The 17674-nt window shown below is 40.0% G+C and overlaps 1 protein-coding gene across 1 annotated transcript; it reads left to right on the top strand.

Moving 5' to 3' along the window:
* Positions 1-10380: 10380 nt before the first annotated feature.
* On the top strand, positions 10381-17309 carry MRPS22 (mitochondrial ribosomal protein S22). Its single transcript, XM_005154134.3, has 8 exons — positions 10381-10510; positions 10693-10847; positions 12094-12258; positions 14105-14248; positions 14742-14825; positions 15767-15912; positions 16760-16868; positions 17135-17309. Exons 1-8 carry the CDS (start codon positions 10402-10404, stop codon positions 17225-17227), a joined length of 1005 nt encoding a protein of 334 aa, XP_005154191.3. The 5' UTR covers positions 10381-10401; the 3' UTR covers positions 17228-17309.
* Positions 17310-17674: the final 365 nt, after the last annotated feature.

The following is a 17674-nucleotide window of genomic DNA, read 5'->3' on the forward strand; positions in this document are numbered from 1 at the left end:
CAATTAGTTTAATTGGAGCAGAACATAAAAGAGCCTGTTAACCTCTCTGTTCTAAGAGACATACACAGCCTTCCTGTCCTACTGAGAATACAGCAGCCGGCAGAGGAGGTGTAACATTCTGTGATGTCTTAAGCACAGTGTCCATCTGTAACACTCTTCCTGGGTCGCTACCATTAATAATCTCCGTCTTGTTGGTATGTCAATAATACACTACATGCAAAATTGTACAGAGGCACAATAAAGTCGTATCATAATCTTACCTTCTAAAATTTGTTTCTGCCTCCATTTCTGTAGGGTGAGATAATTACTTTGACAAACAGGACAGAAGGGGACTTGCTGGTTAAACAAGGAGCATCTTAAAGTGTAGGTTTGTTCGAAAAAATTACAAAGGTATTGCACAGGTAATGCAAAATTCTACTAGAAATGAAATAATCCCTGGTCCAAAGCCCTGAAATTTTCATGACAGCTACTCATTAAACACTTAACGGATTTTTTTTTTAATTTAATACCTTTCACTATGCCCAACTGAAAGTAGGAATACATACAGTAATACTTCTTTGTAACTACTCATCCAATCAACCTATATGTTGAAGATGGGGGATTAAAAAATACTAAATAGCAAAGACACCAAGAAGTTTGTGGAAGTTATCAACAGCTCTCAGCTAGGAATTGTGACCCACACAGAGTGGTGAAGACCAAAGCAGTGAAACAGAAGTAGGATATGATATAGTAACAACACACCAGATGTGACTTAACTATGTTACTTAACCACACTCAGTCTTAGAGGCCCTATGCAGGATTGGGCCCCTCCGACTGACACATTAGCTGTGTAAGATCAGTGATTTTGAAACCAGTCAAATACTGACAAAGTAACAACTGTTGCACTGGTTGTCTTCCAGATGACTCTAGAGCTCAAAGTACTGTTGCTACCTAACACATTTTGCTTTTACCTAATTTTTAAGATGTTCATTCCCCTTCAAGCCAGGGCACTCGATAAAAGGTTATTTGAGGAGATAGAAAAGGGCAACACCCCAGCTGTTATTCCTTCTTTCCTGTTCTACAGTAAGGAGTATGCTGATGATATAAGGAAATGAAAATTCTCTCTTTTGGTAGATAATCAGTTGGAGAGCTTTACAATAGACCAAAAAGTGAGCAAGCATACTTGCCACTCTTAACTCATTAAGAAATGTTCCCCACGTAATCATGATGCAGGGAAAAGAAGGGTTGCAATGCTTTTAGAGTGTAAAAATCGAGCATTTACACGTTCTAATTGTTTTCATAATAAAAAGGCAATATTACAAATATTTTTGAAAGATGAGGATTCTTTCATGTGTTGAGAGACTTGTGCTACTGTCATTTCTCTGTACTACACGCAGCCACACAGTGACATCTAGTGTTCTGTAGCCACACAAGGAATAATGTTGGGAACTTCGAAAGGTTAGTCCCAACGATTTCACAATGAAAAACGCAGATTAGTTTTGTTTTTCAGAAATACAGTGAGAAAACAATCACATGTAATAGTTGACAAAGAAGATACTATTCTTTTTTTTTTTGTTTTTTTTTGGGTAGCACTAAGGAAATTATTAGAAGGCAAAAGAATGATAAGCACAATCTAACTTGCATCAGTAGGAGATATAATAATATTTAGAGCATACAGTATTTTGCACAGAATCACATCTTTTACTGGCATTTAGAAGTTTGATTTGGTATACCATAAAAAAATTTTAAAAAGAAATTATAATAAAAAAGAGTGAACAACTAAATAAAATTAAGCCTTGCTTTGGGAGCAAATATTCAGCCCTTAGGGCTGAAATATGCATAGCAAATGCAGAGTTAAGTTCAGACACAGTTAGGCAAAATTATACAATACTGATCTCATATTGCTCTGTTGCTCGCAGGATCACAACTCATTTTTTGCTTTCCCAGCACTCAAACTGTCCTTTTAGTTTTTAGATCTAAATTAAAGCCCTTCAAGCAATAACCTACTTAATTTGTAAATATCAATCAAAAATTCCACTGCCTACTTACTAAGTAAATGGTACTCGGTTTGCAAGTAATTCTGCTGCACTGGAGTACACAGGAAAAATGAAGTGATCTCAATACTGCAAAAGTCTACTGTAAAACATCATGTGGGTTGGCTGCATCTCAATGATACCTTGTGAGGTTTAGGAAATCTTTGTGCTGTTGCAGAGCAAAGGGGACAGTATCAGATTTGTTTTTCCATGGAACACATAATCTCACTTTGAGGGTCAGATCCTGAATTTGTATGTGACCTGAACTGTTGTGCTTTTAAAACAAAAGAAGACAGAAAAAAAATCACTGACTCTGTTTAGTGACTGTCAAGAAGACCAAATTTTTTTCCAACAAGTAAAACAGCTCAAAGGAGGGCTTGAACAGAGAGAACAAGTTTTGGCCTTGAGGCTCTAGTTACCTGAAAGCTGTGACGCAATCTGAAGGCTTGCTGCAAGTGAAATAAGAAGATTCTGCTTCCATTCTTTTCTTCTCAGAGGCTCTGGCACTCATTAGACCCCTCTGTGACTTGATTCAGCTCAACAACCTAAAAGAAAATTATTCATTGTTTCCACTTGGATATAAACTAAGACTGTTTATGAAAATATATGATGTGTGTGTATGGAGTGGGTGTAAGGGAAGGAATCAGAAGCAGGCAGCCCAGAATAGGGTGAATAAATGGGAGGACCAAGACATTCCCCTTTTGCTGTGCAGTCGCTAAATATGAAATATAACCAGATACATACACTTAGGCTTCTAGCACTTTCCTTTAGCTTTCCGTCTTCATTTTCATTCTACTTGCTGCAGCAAGGTTGTTTTTTCATCCCCTTCCCAAAGAAGGAAAGCATTCCACACTTTAAATTTGTGGCTCATACACTCATCCCTCTGATAAATGGGGGCACAGTGCACACACAGTGCATGGGGCAGAATCAGACCTGTGTTTTCTGTTTCTGTCACTAATATTTCTCCTGGCATACTGAGCCATCTGCTGGGTTTTTCCCCTTGAAACATTTGATAAAGCCACTACTCAATCTCTCCAGCTGCCCAGCTATGTTATTTATTTAGATATGTAATATGTGCCTTCATAAAGATTCAAGCACTTATCCTAATCCGAATGTACAAACATCGACATATGTTAATGATCATATCATGTACTGCAAAATGGTGTGGCTAAGCATACCGAGATTATGGGTACCCATACACATACTCTTTCTCACAAGATAAAGAGCTGTGGTAAGACAGTGCACAAGTTTCTACTCATATCCATACTCTTAAAATTCAAAGCAGCATGCAAGCAATTACTCATCCAGTGCACAGTTTCACAACAGTTTATAAACAATCTACACATATATTTTGCCCCAGATTAAGCAGGTATAGCACCAGCTGAATCACTTTTGTCCATGCTGTTCTGCAAGTCACCTAGTGACATCTTGTATTCTATTCAGTTTGCCCAAAACTGGATGGGAGTCTTCCTATTAACTCCGGTGGGCAACCTAATAAATATCAAGAGGTTTACTTGGAAATAAATGGGATAAACAATCTGATGACTATTTGACCAAATTACCTCCATGTCTGGTTTTGGTTTTAGCATTTTCTTGATGGGCTTGGATAGAAAGAAAGTAGCAAGAATAAACAAGAACAAATAAGAATAAACACAACTGGAAACTTAAGATATATGTTCTTCACTAAAGAGCTGAATAACCATTTCATCTTGGACTTAAAACCAAGCTTCATTTCTAACAGGTCAAAAGAATTGTTTGGCTAGCACATCAAAATGGTTTTGCTTAAAACAAATGAAGAAATGCTAGCATTTAACTGCCTAACAGAAATGGCTGAGATTTAAACTGTAACTGAATTCTCTTAACTCTGCATCTGGGGGATAAAAATACCTTTTACTTTGTGAGCCTTTTCTTTCACTTACTTGATCATGAAGAGAAGATACTGTAGATTTATGTGTTGTTTGTACTGGAGTGCACAGCTGTTTTAGCTTTTCTGTCAGACCCCCAGGATCCTGTCTTTATAATGACTTTTTTAAATGCACAGTGGGTTTGCCTAAGCAAATTTAATTTGTATTACACTCTGGATCCAAACGAATCTGGGGGGGGGGGGGGGGGGGGGGGGGGGGGAGGGAGGGGGGAAGGAGAAGTAGGAAAGCAGAAAAAAAAACCAAACCAAACAGAACAAACAATCCCTACCCTGCATGCAGCCTCAACTTTAGAAGAGAGGGGATTTTATATAAAACAGGATAAAAACTTTAGTATGGTCTGGGTAAGGAATATGTTGAAAAAGCTGATCCTGACATGCAGGCTATTTAAATACAAAACAGCAAGCCAAAGGTACCCATTGCCCTTATCAACAGTAACAACTAAGTAAGTTTAAAAAAAAACACAGGCTATTAAATAGCAAACTACAGGAGCTTTTATGCATGAAAATAGATTTGGGGAAAGAAGGAAATCAAGGTGGCAAAACAAACAAAAAAAATCTAGATGATTTCAAAGTAATGCAAAATGAAAACAGAAAGGCTTAGATGCAATGTGAAATAAACCTAGATTTAAAGAAAAATAATTACACAAACAAGAAGAAGTGAACTTGTGAAAGAATCCCAGAGACAAATGGAGTATCAGAGGCAAAAAGTGCATGAGAATGGAATGGCATGCAGTTAAGGGTGGTTTCTTGGTATCACTGATTCACAAGATGACCAGTTGTGAGGTGTTATTTAATCTAGAAAAAATAGGAAAAGAAAATTATGAGACCAAACCAGGTCTGGGAAAAAATAAACTATTTAACTGTAACAAGTCATCAGCAGAATAGTACACACACCTATTTGTGAAAGAACTGAAAGATAAAGTAGCTCATAAACTCGGCTCTTATGAGAAAAGGCTGGAATAAACAAAATTCTGCAGCTACCATTGAAAAGGTGTTAGTTTATAACTAGGAGGATGGGCTTCTGTGTCAGGTAAAAATTCATTGATAAAATAAATGAAAAACCATAACATGACACAACAGCCTTGGTGAAGCTTGAACTAAAAAAAAAAAAAAAAAAAAAAAGGCAGAAAAATCATTATCTCCAGGCTCCTTTGGGAGAATGACAAAATGTGATAAAGTGTAACTAGCAGACACATCCGATTTGGGTTCTTCTGAAGACTTTGCCAATAGGCCAGGCAAAGCACATCACCCCCATCTAGGTTTAACCTGGACAGGGTGTGTTTCAGAATATGCTGTTAGGTTTCAGTGACAAATCAATAATTATGACAGAAAGGCATTGTCCACTCCTGTTAGCAACAGAAGGGAAAAAAAATCTAATTAAACTTTGAATTAGAAGATGTTTTCTCCTCCAATCATTCTTGTCCCAAATACAAAAGAAACCAACAAATCTGCCAGGACTCTTGCTCTGTAATTCTACTTAGGAAATAAAGGTATGAGGTAGGTCCCATCCTGCCTGCATGTAACAGTCTTTGCTGGACACCAAATTTAGTTCACAGTGCCCTGGCGAGTGCTTGGATTCAGATGGACAAGATTTTAAATAGTGATGGAATGAGAGGGAGGTAAAAAAAAGGGTAAGAATGGGGAAAACAATTACTTTAGTTCTGCCCTACTGTGAATAATACCGAATATTTACTATTTTTTTGCTGACAACTCATTTTTAAAGGATAGTTATTACAAGGGCGGGAAGGAAGAATAAAGTTTATTTGAAAAATGTGGACTTTTAAGTCAGAGCTTGCTGAAGTCAGGGAAGGACTTCGAATGGCTTTAATGGGCTTTGGCTCAAGCTGTTTGAGTGTGGCAAAGAAAACAATATAAACTGAAGTGGGATTTATATCCCTAGTATAAATAATGTATGTAATCTCAACCGCTGGAGACAGTACTTGTATCTATCCAATTTATCATTATTAAAGTGAGATTATGGCAGCTTTATGTGAGACAGAGGCAAATCCGGGTCACTAATGAAGAGAGTTCATTTACATTATCCACTATAACTCCTCAGGCACTTTCATTCTTTACTTTTAAAACCTCAATCTTGCCCCCATGTGGCAAACGATAATATAGCACATGTGCGTAGTATGAACTCCCCCTGAATCCAGGCCGGATATTTAAAATAAAGACCAAGTATAATCGGTTTCGGTTTGTCATTTTTTCTTCAAATTTGAAATAAAAATGTCAAATAGTCAAGGCATAATTTGCTGTTCAACCTATATTTATTACTAGTATTTCCTAAAACTACCAGTACCAAAGAATCAAACTTGAGAGATTTCTGCATGTTTCCTTCTCATTCCCTCTCCCTAAGGATATTTCCATAGGCAACAGGAGGCAGCTGATGACTCAGGATGATAATGGCTACAGCTGAGTTCCATCATTCAGTTCTAGTAGGCATCTCTTATTATTTGGGAAAATGGGCTTTGTCCTGCAGAACTAGCCCTAATTCTACCGCAGGAGGTAGGTTTGGCTCAGCAGTTCTGCAGCCACAGACATGTCAGTGCAGTCAAGTATCACAATGGAATTTGAAACTAAAACAGCTTCAGATACCTATATGGTCTCTAAGACAGAAAATACCCACTCTGACGTATTAGCAAAGGCTCATGCACCATCACCATCATCAAAAGAGCTACCAGGGCTCTGGATGGCAATGAAATCCATGGCTACAGACCTTAAAGGTAATTCCTGAGAAAATAATACTCTCCCTCCAACAAAAGAAACTAGCAAATAAGGTGCTTGCAGGTAACATGCCTGAAAAGAGGTGACTAATTCAAATGACCACCCCAATTATTTCAGAAAAAAATACCTCACTTCATCTATGGGCATGGGGAGACAAAATCAAGCACACGTAATACATTAAATCCTTTAAATGTTCCTTTAAAAGCCTTTATTTTAAAGGCGTAGCATATTAAATGATATAATAAGCTTTGTGTCATCTGTCCTACTTCAGCATTCTCTCTGCCCTCTCTGTGAAAAAATAATTACTCTTCAGACTAACCCTGCAGGTTTAGTAAAAAGAGCTTCCAATCTGGTCCATTACACACCCCAGAAAAAATGTTCCGCAGGACTGTCAGGTTCTTTCTTACCAGGAACAAGAGAACCAACAATTAATTTTAGAAAGGTCGTGTCATCAACTGTGGAGACGTACACAGCCTGCCTTGAGTGCGTTCTCTTTCTTCTTACAGCCCCTGGCTGCACAGTTACCAAAACTGACATTTGGTATTTTACCCTGTATTATTTCATAACAAAGAATCTTTCCTTCCTAAGAACTTCTTACTACTAATTTAACACATTTATTATTCAGAAAGACTGCCAAACTACCATCCCTTATTTTATCAATAGGCAAAGCAACAATGCAAGCTCCTAAGCTCCCAGTTTGCCTTCTCTTCCCCCAACATGTTAACCAAACTGGTTCACTCTCAGCAGCCATCTGATCCTTTTGCTCTCCTGAAACGACCAACACAAAGGAAATTAATGCCAACTGTGGAGGTAATTTTGTATTGACACTTTCCCAATAGAATCCAGACTTAGACCACCAGTGTCTTTCACAGGGGACATCCACTCACCATCAGATGGTTGTAATTTTCCAACAGCAACTGTCCTGGGATGCATTCAGAATAATACCAAAAGCTGAGAAACATTCTTTATTTCATTATCAGTTTTTGACACCACTGATTCTTCAAGGTAGTGTTTTATTTTTAAGTCTACCAATATAAAACATCCTGTTTAAAACTTACTTCAGTACAAATATAAACAATACATAAAATATAACCAGTCTATTCAACATAAGGTGATTTTATTTTACAAATTATGTTAACCTGCTATACTTCCATCTATAGTATAATTAGTTAATATTCCCTTTCATCCCACCAGCCAAAAGGCTAATCCTCACAGCAGCTGTTACTACTCCAGTACAGAATGACTGTGAATTTAACCTCTCCTGGATATAGCCCAATAAATTCTGTTGTTTTTCTAAGCACTTCTGTGAATTTAAATGGACCTTAGCTTGCCATCCAAATTCAGGAACAGGTCTGAAGTGGCTTTTAGGCAAGTTGCCAAATAACTTCCCAATTCCCTTATAGGGTGTAACTCTCACCCTAGAGATCCTCCAAGCAAGAACTGAAAAACACCTTCTTCATTTCCTCAAAATTATTTTTTTCATTTTCTAAGCACTATTTAAACAAATTATGCACAAAATCACATTAAAATAATATTAAGGGCTCATTCGCACTCTTAAATACTCAGGAATTTCAACCTAACAGTACCAATACAAATATGAGAAGAATATGCCCTCCTGCAACCTTTCCGAGAGTGCAAAGGCCAGGATATTGAAAAGCTTGAACATAAAATTCAACCCAGCACATGTGTTTGAATATGGAGTAAGGCAGAAGAGGACAGCAATACTCCCTAGGATAATGAAGATCTATTATTAGAAACAAATCTATTTTTCGCCTGACGCTTAACTTGATGCTAATGAAGACCAACATATAAAACCTCCCTTTACTCCAAGACTTCAATCTCCATTATCAAAAGTAACAATTCAGTTTTTGATTTAGGAAAGCAATAAACTTCATCTTTAAACCAAATAGAAATCTGCAGAATTTAAGCACATTACTTGTGTATCCAAATCTCCTCTCCTGGAGATGAAATATTTCCTGTTTGGACAGGAAGTCATCAGCCAGCCTGCATCAACGTGTGGCTTTAGGCATTGTAAAATCAGATCTTCCAGGGACCCTGTACAAAGACTTGCCTGCTGATAATAGGTTTTCTTTCTGTTTCACACACCCCTAACAACAGTCTGTAAGATTGACAATCAGAATAGAAGACACAGGCCAGCTAGAGAAAACAAACTTCTGAGTAATAATGAACTTTCAATCCCTAAAACAGACTAATTTATAAGAAATGAGTTATAGTTGTAATGAAATAACCATTTCAACTGCATACCCTCTCTTCACAGCCATTAGATCTGATCTGCTGTGCCTATTGGATATAAACAGAAATTTTGGTTTTACACTTCAATGCAACTATTTATATTATATACAGTTATTTATACATATACATGCATTTATACCCTGGCACAGGTTTCACAGAGAAACTGTGGCTGCCCCATCCCTGGCAGTGTTCAAGGCCAGGGTGGAAGGCGCTTTGAGCATCCTGCTCTAGTGGAAGGTGTCCCTGCTTGTAGCAGAGCGCTGGAAGTGGCTGAGCTTTAAGGTCCCTTCCAACTCAAAGCAGTCTGTCAGTCTACAATTTGCCCTCACTAACAAAAATGTTAAAGCTCCCTCAACACAAGAAGACTAAACACCACCTGCAGAAACAGGGATTGAGGGAGGAAGTGCATGACACATACACTCCTCAGCAGGTAAGTACTTTCAGGCATGACTACTTGTGGCACCTGGCAACTAGACTGTCCCTTCAGTCACAATGTAAGTGCCAAATTAGCAGATACACTAAAGACACGTATGGTTTTAAATTTTATACAATTTACCACATTTCTCCCTCTCAGGCAGCAGCCCCTGCCCTGCCCACTGACCAACCAGAGAGACACCAGGCACAGCAGCTGCTAATATAATCATAGAATCAGCTAGGCTGGAAAAGACTTTGAAGATCATGTCTGACCGTTCCACAGCACTGCCAAGGCCACCACCAAACCATGCCACTGAGAACCTCGTCTATACGGTTTGTAAACACTTCTAGGGATGGTGACTCCAGCACTGCCCTGGGCAGCCTGTACCAATGCCTGAACACCCTTTTGGGAAGAAATTGTTCCTAATATCCAGTCTAAACCTCCCGTGGCACAGCTTGAGACCATTTCCTCTTGTCCTATCCCCTGCTAATTGGGAAAAGAGACCAGCCACTTCCTTACACCAGCCTCCTGAAAGGCAGCTCTCCAGACTAAACCCCCCAGATCCCTCAGCTTTTCCTCACCCGACTTACACTCCACATCCTTCACCAGCTCCATTACTCCCCTAAAGAGATGAGCCCATTTATCACCTCACACCCTTCCTAGTCCCTGAGCAATTGCTGTTTACCAATGGTTTAACTGTGGCAAGTGATCACACTTATCTCAATTCCTCCTTTTCCTAAGAAGTAAGGAGATCTGCCAAGATAGACCTCTGCTCCGTCCCCTTCCCACCTGAGGAAGCAGACGGCCCCCTCTGCTGCACACCCTGCTCCCGCTACTTGCTCTAACAGAACCAATTCCCACCCTAACCTATCCTCACCTCACCCTCGACAGCGTTTTCTTCACACAAACGCACTGGGAGAGGTTTCTCGGTTTAAAAAGGCGCGGGGCGGGGCGGTGAGCTCCCCCTGCGGCCCTGCTATGACAGGACGCTGAGGTGAACGGCGCCTCCATTTCCCGGCGCGCCTTGGGGCGGCAGGAAGGGAAGGGAAGGGAAGAGGCGTGTGTGTAAGATGGCTGCGCTCAGCCCATGGGTCCCGGCACGGCTATCGCGGGCGGCGCGGGCTCTGTGGGGCTGCCGAGCGCGGCGGGGGCTCGGGCAGGACGCGGCGGCCGCGGACGGTACGTTAGGGGAGAAGGGATGGGAACAGGGATCCCCCACAGAGCCCTCTCTCATTGCAAGTGCCCTTCATGGTGATCTAAGGAGGATGGGAGGAGGGGGGCTGCTGTGTGTCTTTAGTGGGAGGAGGTGGTATGGCCGCGGCTTCCCGCCGGCTGAGTTAATAGAGTGTGAAATGCTGCAGGAGGAAAAGACGCCAAGCCTGCCTTCACGGATGAAGCGGTTCAGAATTTGCTGTACAAAATGACAGGGCTCAATCTGCAGAAGGTGTTTAGGCCAGTGAAGAAGGAACTTAAACCACCCACATACAAGCTGATGACAGAAGCTCAGCTGGAAGAGGTAGGCTGCTCCGCGTCGTGTTGATATAAGTTTTGGATTTAGCAAAAAGCTTGCAGTGGTCCTGTAACAGTTTGTGTTTCTGCTTCCTTTAATGTTGCTGTTGCCAACATTTAGGTTTCATTACTTGTTTCCTAGAATCGTAGAATCAACCAGGTTGGAAAAGATCCTTAAGATAATCCAGTCCAACCATTCCCCAGCCCTGCTAAGTCCACCACTAACCCATGTCACTGAGGGCCTCATCTGCACGGTTTTGGACACTTGCAGGGATAGCAACTCCACCACTGCTCTGGGCAGCCTGTTCCAATGCCTGACTGCCCTTTCAGGGAAGGAATTGTTCCTAATATCCAGTCTAAACCTCCCCTGGCACAACTTCAGGCCATTTTCTCTTGTCCTATCCCTTGTGCCTTGGGAGCAGAGCCCAGCCCTGTCCTGGCTCCATCCCCCTGTCAGGCAGCTGCAGAGAGCAATAAGGTGCCCCCTGAGCCTTCTCCAGACTGAACCCCCCCAGGTCCCTCAGCCGTTCCCCATCACAGTTGTGCTGCAGGCCCCGCACCAGCTCCATTGTCCTTCTTTGGCTCTGCTCCAGCACCTCAATGTCTCTCTTGTGGTGAGGGGCCCAGAACTGAACACAGGATTCGAGGTGGGGCCTCACCAGTCCCAGTACAGGGGAATGATCACTGCCCTGGCCCTGCTGCCGCACTGGTGCTGATAGGCCAGGATACTGTTGGCTTCTTGGTTGCCTGGGCACAAGCTGCTTGTGTTCAGCTCTGTTAGTCAGCACCTTCAGGTCCTTTCTCATGAGCAGCTTTCCAGCCGCTCTCCCCTAAGCCTGGAGCATTTAGGTTTTATGTAAATAGTGTTTCTCCACTTTAAATAGTTTTATTTATACAGATTTTCTTGCTTTATCATGGAATATGAAAGGAAATCAAATGCATTTTTTTGTTTTCTTGAGTAACAGGTTTTCTTAATTATCTTCTTTCCCTAAACTGTTGACTGTGGTTTATGCTTTGGAGGAAATTTACCATGATAAAACAACTGAAATAAACTCAGCACTTGCACTGGTATATATAGATTTTTGTTTAGGAACTTCCTCCAGTAGTTTGCCCAAGCTACAGTAGTGGTGTGTTGTTCAGTTGTGATTCATCTACCTGCAGATTTAGTTAGTGTCTCATCTCTCATGTCTGTCCAAAAATTGTATGTTAGCTTTTTCTTAATTGTAAAATTTAACTTTTTTTCCTTTTCTGAGGCCACAAGAAAAGCCATTGAGGAAGCTAAAGAAAGACTAATCATGCCCCCTGTTTTGGATGAAAGAGAGCCAATTGATGATGTCTTAGCAGAAGACAAATTACTCGAAGGAACTGAAACTACAAAATATATCTTTACAGATTTAACTTACTCTGTTCCACATCGTGTAAGTAACAGTGTATTCTTTCAAGACCTTATAATTCTTAATGTCAAGTTAACCTTTAGGTTTGAATAAAGTATAGTTCTGTTAGTTCGTAAGAAGTCTGAGGAGGTGCAAGTTCAGTCTGGTACAAGGAAATACAAAGAAATGTATTTCTAAATGTTTATGACTGATAGTGACTGACATTCCAGTACTCAAAAGCAGTCTTGGTGGGGGCTTGGGGTAGTTGGTTAATTATTTCAAAAGCAGATGCTTGTGATATGCTAGGCATGCTCCTCCAGACTTCATAGAATCTTTCTGGGGGACTGGATTACTTACTACTGGGCATAGACCAAAAGATGGAGTTACAGCACAGTGGCAAAGGAAAGCTGAATAAGTGATAAAATAAATTCTCAGGAAAACTGTGAAGAAAAAGTTGTCAAATAGAATCATGGAGCATAGGTGTAAAGATTGCTTTGTTTAATGAAACATCCAGATTGTCTTAGGTACCAATAGTAAGAGACTGTAAAATTTGTTAACAAATAGTTACGATTCTCAAAAGTCTCCATGGTTCAAACATGCATATGGTGATAATACTGTGAATTGAATTGCCCAGTCTCCCAGGTTGGAGAAAGGAAGATTTCCCCCTGGTCATAGAGGGTTGGTTTAGGGGTAGGCTAGTCAGGCTTAACACCCATAAATCCATTGGCCCTGATGGGATGCACCTACGGGTAGTGAGGGAACTGGCAGATGTTGTTGCTCTGCTGCTTTCCATCTTTGAAAGATCATAGAGGAGAGGTGCCTGATGACTGGAGGAAGGCTAGTGTTGCTCCCATCTTCAAAAAGGGCAAGAAGGAGGACTCAGGAAACTACTGGCCAGTCAGCCTCACCTCCATCCCCAGAAACGAGATGGAACAGATCATTCTGGAGGTTATCACCAAGCATATAGAACAAAAGTTCATCAGGAGTAGTCAGCATGGATTCACCAGTGTTGCTTGACTAACCTAATAGACTTTTATGATGACATGGCAAGAAGTCAGCATGACAGAAGAGAGCAGTCAGTTATATGTATCTCAGCTTTAGCAAGGCTTTTGACACTGTTTCCCATAACATCCTCATAGGTAAGCTTTGGAAATGTGGGTTACTTGAATGGACAGTGAGGTGGAGTGAGAACTTGGTAAATGGCAGAGTTCAAAGGGTCATGATCAGAAGAGTAGAATTCAGTTAAAGGCCTGTGGTCAGTTGAACTAAATGATCTCCAGAGATCCTCCAACCCTAAGGAACTGTGTGATTCTCATATACTACACCATCTGAGAACTCTCTCCAGGTACCTGCTATTTATTCTTCTGCCACAATGTATTGAAAATTTCCTCATTCCAGCAGACTTTCCTGTGTGCTGCCTAAATCAAGTATGCTTGTGAAGAGATACAAGTGTGGAGTTTTTTACTTGTATTTTTTGTTTTGCACTTGCTCTTACTTGATTCTAGCACCTACCTCTGAAACAGTTGAAAAAGTCCAAGACTCTTCTCTTCTTAGCTCAGTATGTATTATTAAAGGCATCAGTCCGTCTGGCAGCAACACTTAACTCCTTTCTCTATTAGTTAGGTTATCTGTGTAAACTTCACAGACTTGTAGCTCTCAGTGTGGGCACATGCAGTTATGTCACACAGTAAAATGAAGGTGAAAATGTAGCACTTGATGAGCAGGTATCAAGGGAGAAATGATGCATCTAGCACATAGCATCAGTCAATAGAAATTGGTGGTTTTAGTGTGAGTTTAGTTAGAGAAGGGCTTTGGCAAAATAGGATCTTTTTGCAGTGGTTCTGGCTACAGAGAGCAGACTTTGGGAGATGATTTTTAACCTTCTTTTCAGGAACGTTTCATTGTTGTTAGAGAACCAAATGGTGTGTTACGCAAAGCAACTTGGGATGAGCGAGACAGAATGATACAACTATTCTTTCCACAAGAAGGGCGCAGAATTATTCCCCCAGTGCTATTCAAGGATGAACACCTTGGGGTAAGATCGCTGAGTCTGGAAACTGATCATTTTTACTTAACTGTGCTTGGACAGTGAAACTGTGCTAGATGGACAGAGTAACTCTTGAGTAAACCAGTCTGCTGTTAGTTTTTAAGCTGCTTGAATTCTCTTTTGAACAATTGCTTATCATTGAAATTTTGTTAAAATACTTGTAATGAAGTTTCAGGTTATGGCAAGGTAAATCCTGGGTAGGTGCAAATATTCTGTTGTACAGAAATCCACACCTAATTTGTTCTGCTTTGATGAAATCACATGTTTAATCTGAAAAAACATCAGGGGAAAAGAAACCAAAGAAACATTAATACAATGCTATTAAAGCAGTTCCTATGTCTTATTCATTTTGGTTTTTGATTAAGGGGGGTGCTCAGTATAAGTGTTGCTTAGAACAGAAATGTGTGGCTGCCGTTTTGATTTTGGAGCATTGGAATGGTGTGATTTGGAATCTAGTCCTGAATTTGAACTGTTGTTTTAGACCGTATTTCAGCAAGACCGTCATGAGGATGTCCTCAACATGTGCATTGCTCAGTTTGAGCCAGATTCAGCTGATTATATCAGAGTGAGTTCACTTTCCTTTTTTCTAGTATAAATAGCATTAATGAATAACTTAAGGGTTTGTTCTATAACCATGTCCTGGTTTCCCACAGCAGTAACTATCAGCATTATCTGGGCATCAAAGGTGTTGCTCACATGTTCTTTTTTCCCTGTATAGATGACCTGTTATCTTGTTTATATTTTTTTTTTTTTTGTAGAAAAGTAACCCAGGATTCTGTTTAAGTAATTTCCACAGTACATAAAGAACTACAGATGCATAAAAATGGCCCTTATGTAGTGGGGGTTTGGTATCAAACCAGCAGTTATGATAATGCCTGTAAGTGACCACAGTCAGAGCGGTGCTCACTCAAGTCATGCTGACTGCTGCACTGGGATTTGAAAGAAGATAATGGATGAAAGTGCAGCTGAGAGCACTGTATTATTTTTGACAAAGACCAGGTACAAAAATACAATTCTAGCAGAAATCTAGCTACTGGTGAATAGGTTAATCTATACTTGCCTTAAAATGTTTAATTCTCTTTAAATTGTAGTAATTTCTCAAGGCACTGAGAATGTAACTTCTGTTAAGCAATTTTCAAGTACCTTTTCCTCAAAGTAAAATTTCACCTCTTTGCTCTAGTATTTTTTGCCTTAAGGGAGAGATTACAACTTGACAGCAATGAAGATTCAGAGGATATGTTCCTCCCTTACCAGATTTTTAGCACACAGCTAATATTTAGCTTTCTCTTAACATAAAGATGTCTACACCTAAGTACCAAGAATTTAGGTTATCCCAGTGTTACCTGAATTGTAACATGTATAAAGCCTAAGTGTCACATGGTTCAGCCTGTGGCTTACTCCTGCACATTAGGGAGTAAATACATAGAAACTCAAGAGATGTAGAGGGGAGAAACTGTTATCCAGCTCCAGTTATGCTGATGAGACTGAAAACTTTTCTGTGTATAGGTTCATCATCGGGCATATGATGACATTGAGAAACATGCCAAGTACGACCTGCTTCGTTCAACAAGACACTTTGGAGGCATGGTGTGGTATCTAGTCAACAGAAAGAAAACGGATGGCTTACTAATAGATATGATCAACAGAGACTTGTAAGTGGTGTTTGTCACTTACTAATTCTGGTTATCTAAACAGAAAACAAGTACCAGTGTTTGAAAATACAGTACTTCTATAATATGTAATAAGTTTTCATTTGAATTAAATCTTAGGCTAGCTGTAACTTTTAGTTAAATAGGTGCTGAATGGAAGCACCATACCAGCTCTGGCCAGCGCTGGTCTTAAAGCCTAACAGTCTTTTTGGCCTTTAAGATTGGCACACCCTTTTCTTCTTTTTTTAACCCTCCTGTTAAAATTGGAAGCTTTCAACATCTTACTTTTAAACTCAAGGATAGGAAACAATAGAAAAGTTCCAGTTTTGGAATCAAATTGTTAAAGGAAAAATTGTAATGTCTGGACAATTAACATTACTGGAGTTTGGAGCATCTTTACCTACCACACACTTTTAGCTAATGCTTGCATCTGTTCAAGTTCTGAATGCAGCTGAGGGCTGAGGTGTCACAAGATTTCTAATACTACATCTGTAAAACATGCTGGTTATTGCAGTCCATGTTTACAACTTTCTGCAGTTCTGCTAAATACTTGTTATTGGGTAATTAATTGTATTTCACAGAGACATTTCACCTTAGTTAAGCATCAGGCTTAAAGTGCAATATGGATTACTTTACCTGATGAGTGTTGGTGCTCACATGCTTCTGGTCTGCCTTCTCCTGAACAGGTTGCCTTTGCAACAGATGAGATGCCTGTTGACCTATATGTCCCAGTTAGCATATAGCCAGTGAAAGCAGTTTAAGAAAGTCTGTGGTGTGCAAAGTACATGTTCTTTAAGTGCTCTTAAGTATTGAGGGAAAACTTACTACAGATGACCCTTTATTTATTTAGGCTGGATGATGCTACGAGTTTAATTACACTGTATCACATGCTTCATCCTCAATGTCCATCAGCAAAAGAAGCTAAGGAAGGAAAGCTTCAAGGAATTGATCTGATCAAGGTATGCTTTTCTGCTTTAAGGTTATGTAACTACATAAAGCTTCTAAACAGAAGTCAAGTTAGTAGTCTAATTTCCCCGTAAGAAGTGGGTACTTAACTAGAACTGTTACACATACTGGTTTGTTGGCTGGTTTGTGCCATTTTTTAAACTATATATAGCTGCTCTAGGATTTGGGTTGTCACTGGCTGATGTACTACTGGAATGATGACATACCATTGTTCAGGGATGCTCCTAATTGTACATTGTCTCTCTTGTCATGTTTGCAGGCATTTGCAAAAACTGAATCGCAGAGAGAAGGCTATATACAATTGGCCCTCCAGGCTTATGAAGAAGCAATGGCTACTTCTACAGCTTCATGAAATCAACCCTTCTTCCTCACAAGTTTCAAATCTGTTTATAAACATTCTCTGTGCAGGATTCCACAATAAATAGTTCAAACAACTCACTGTTCTAACACTTTTTTTAATGACGTATGTATGTGTGAATCACTAGAGCAGCTTGTATTTGCAAAAGTTCAGTAAATCAACTTAGAGCACTCATCATGACTTCAGCTTTAAAGTGATGATATTATACCCTGTGTTTAAATCCTCTACATGAATGTAAATTGACTCTTGAAGCTATAGAATTGCCCCCAGGTCATTTTAATTGTTGATGTTTAGGGTCTGCAGAAGTTGATTTAGGGAGGTGTCTAACACCACCTGTGTGCCTTAAGCAAGGTTACTGCTGTGATATACAGTTTAGTTAAAAGTGCCTGGAATAGTAACTCAGCTACTGTTAACAGACAAACTAGAAAGCACACTGAAGAA

The sequence above is a fragment of the Melopsittacus undulatus genome, chromosome 6 (assembly GCF_012275295.1).
Source record: "Melopsittacus undulatus isolate bMelUnd1 chromosome 6, bMelUnd1.mat.Z, whole genome shotgun sequence".
Taxonomy (NCBI): Eukaryota; Metazoa; Chordata; class Aves; order Psittaciformes; family Psittaculidae; genus Melopsittacus; species Melopsittacus undulatus.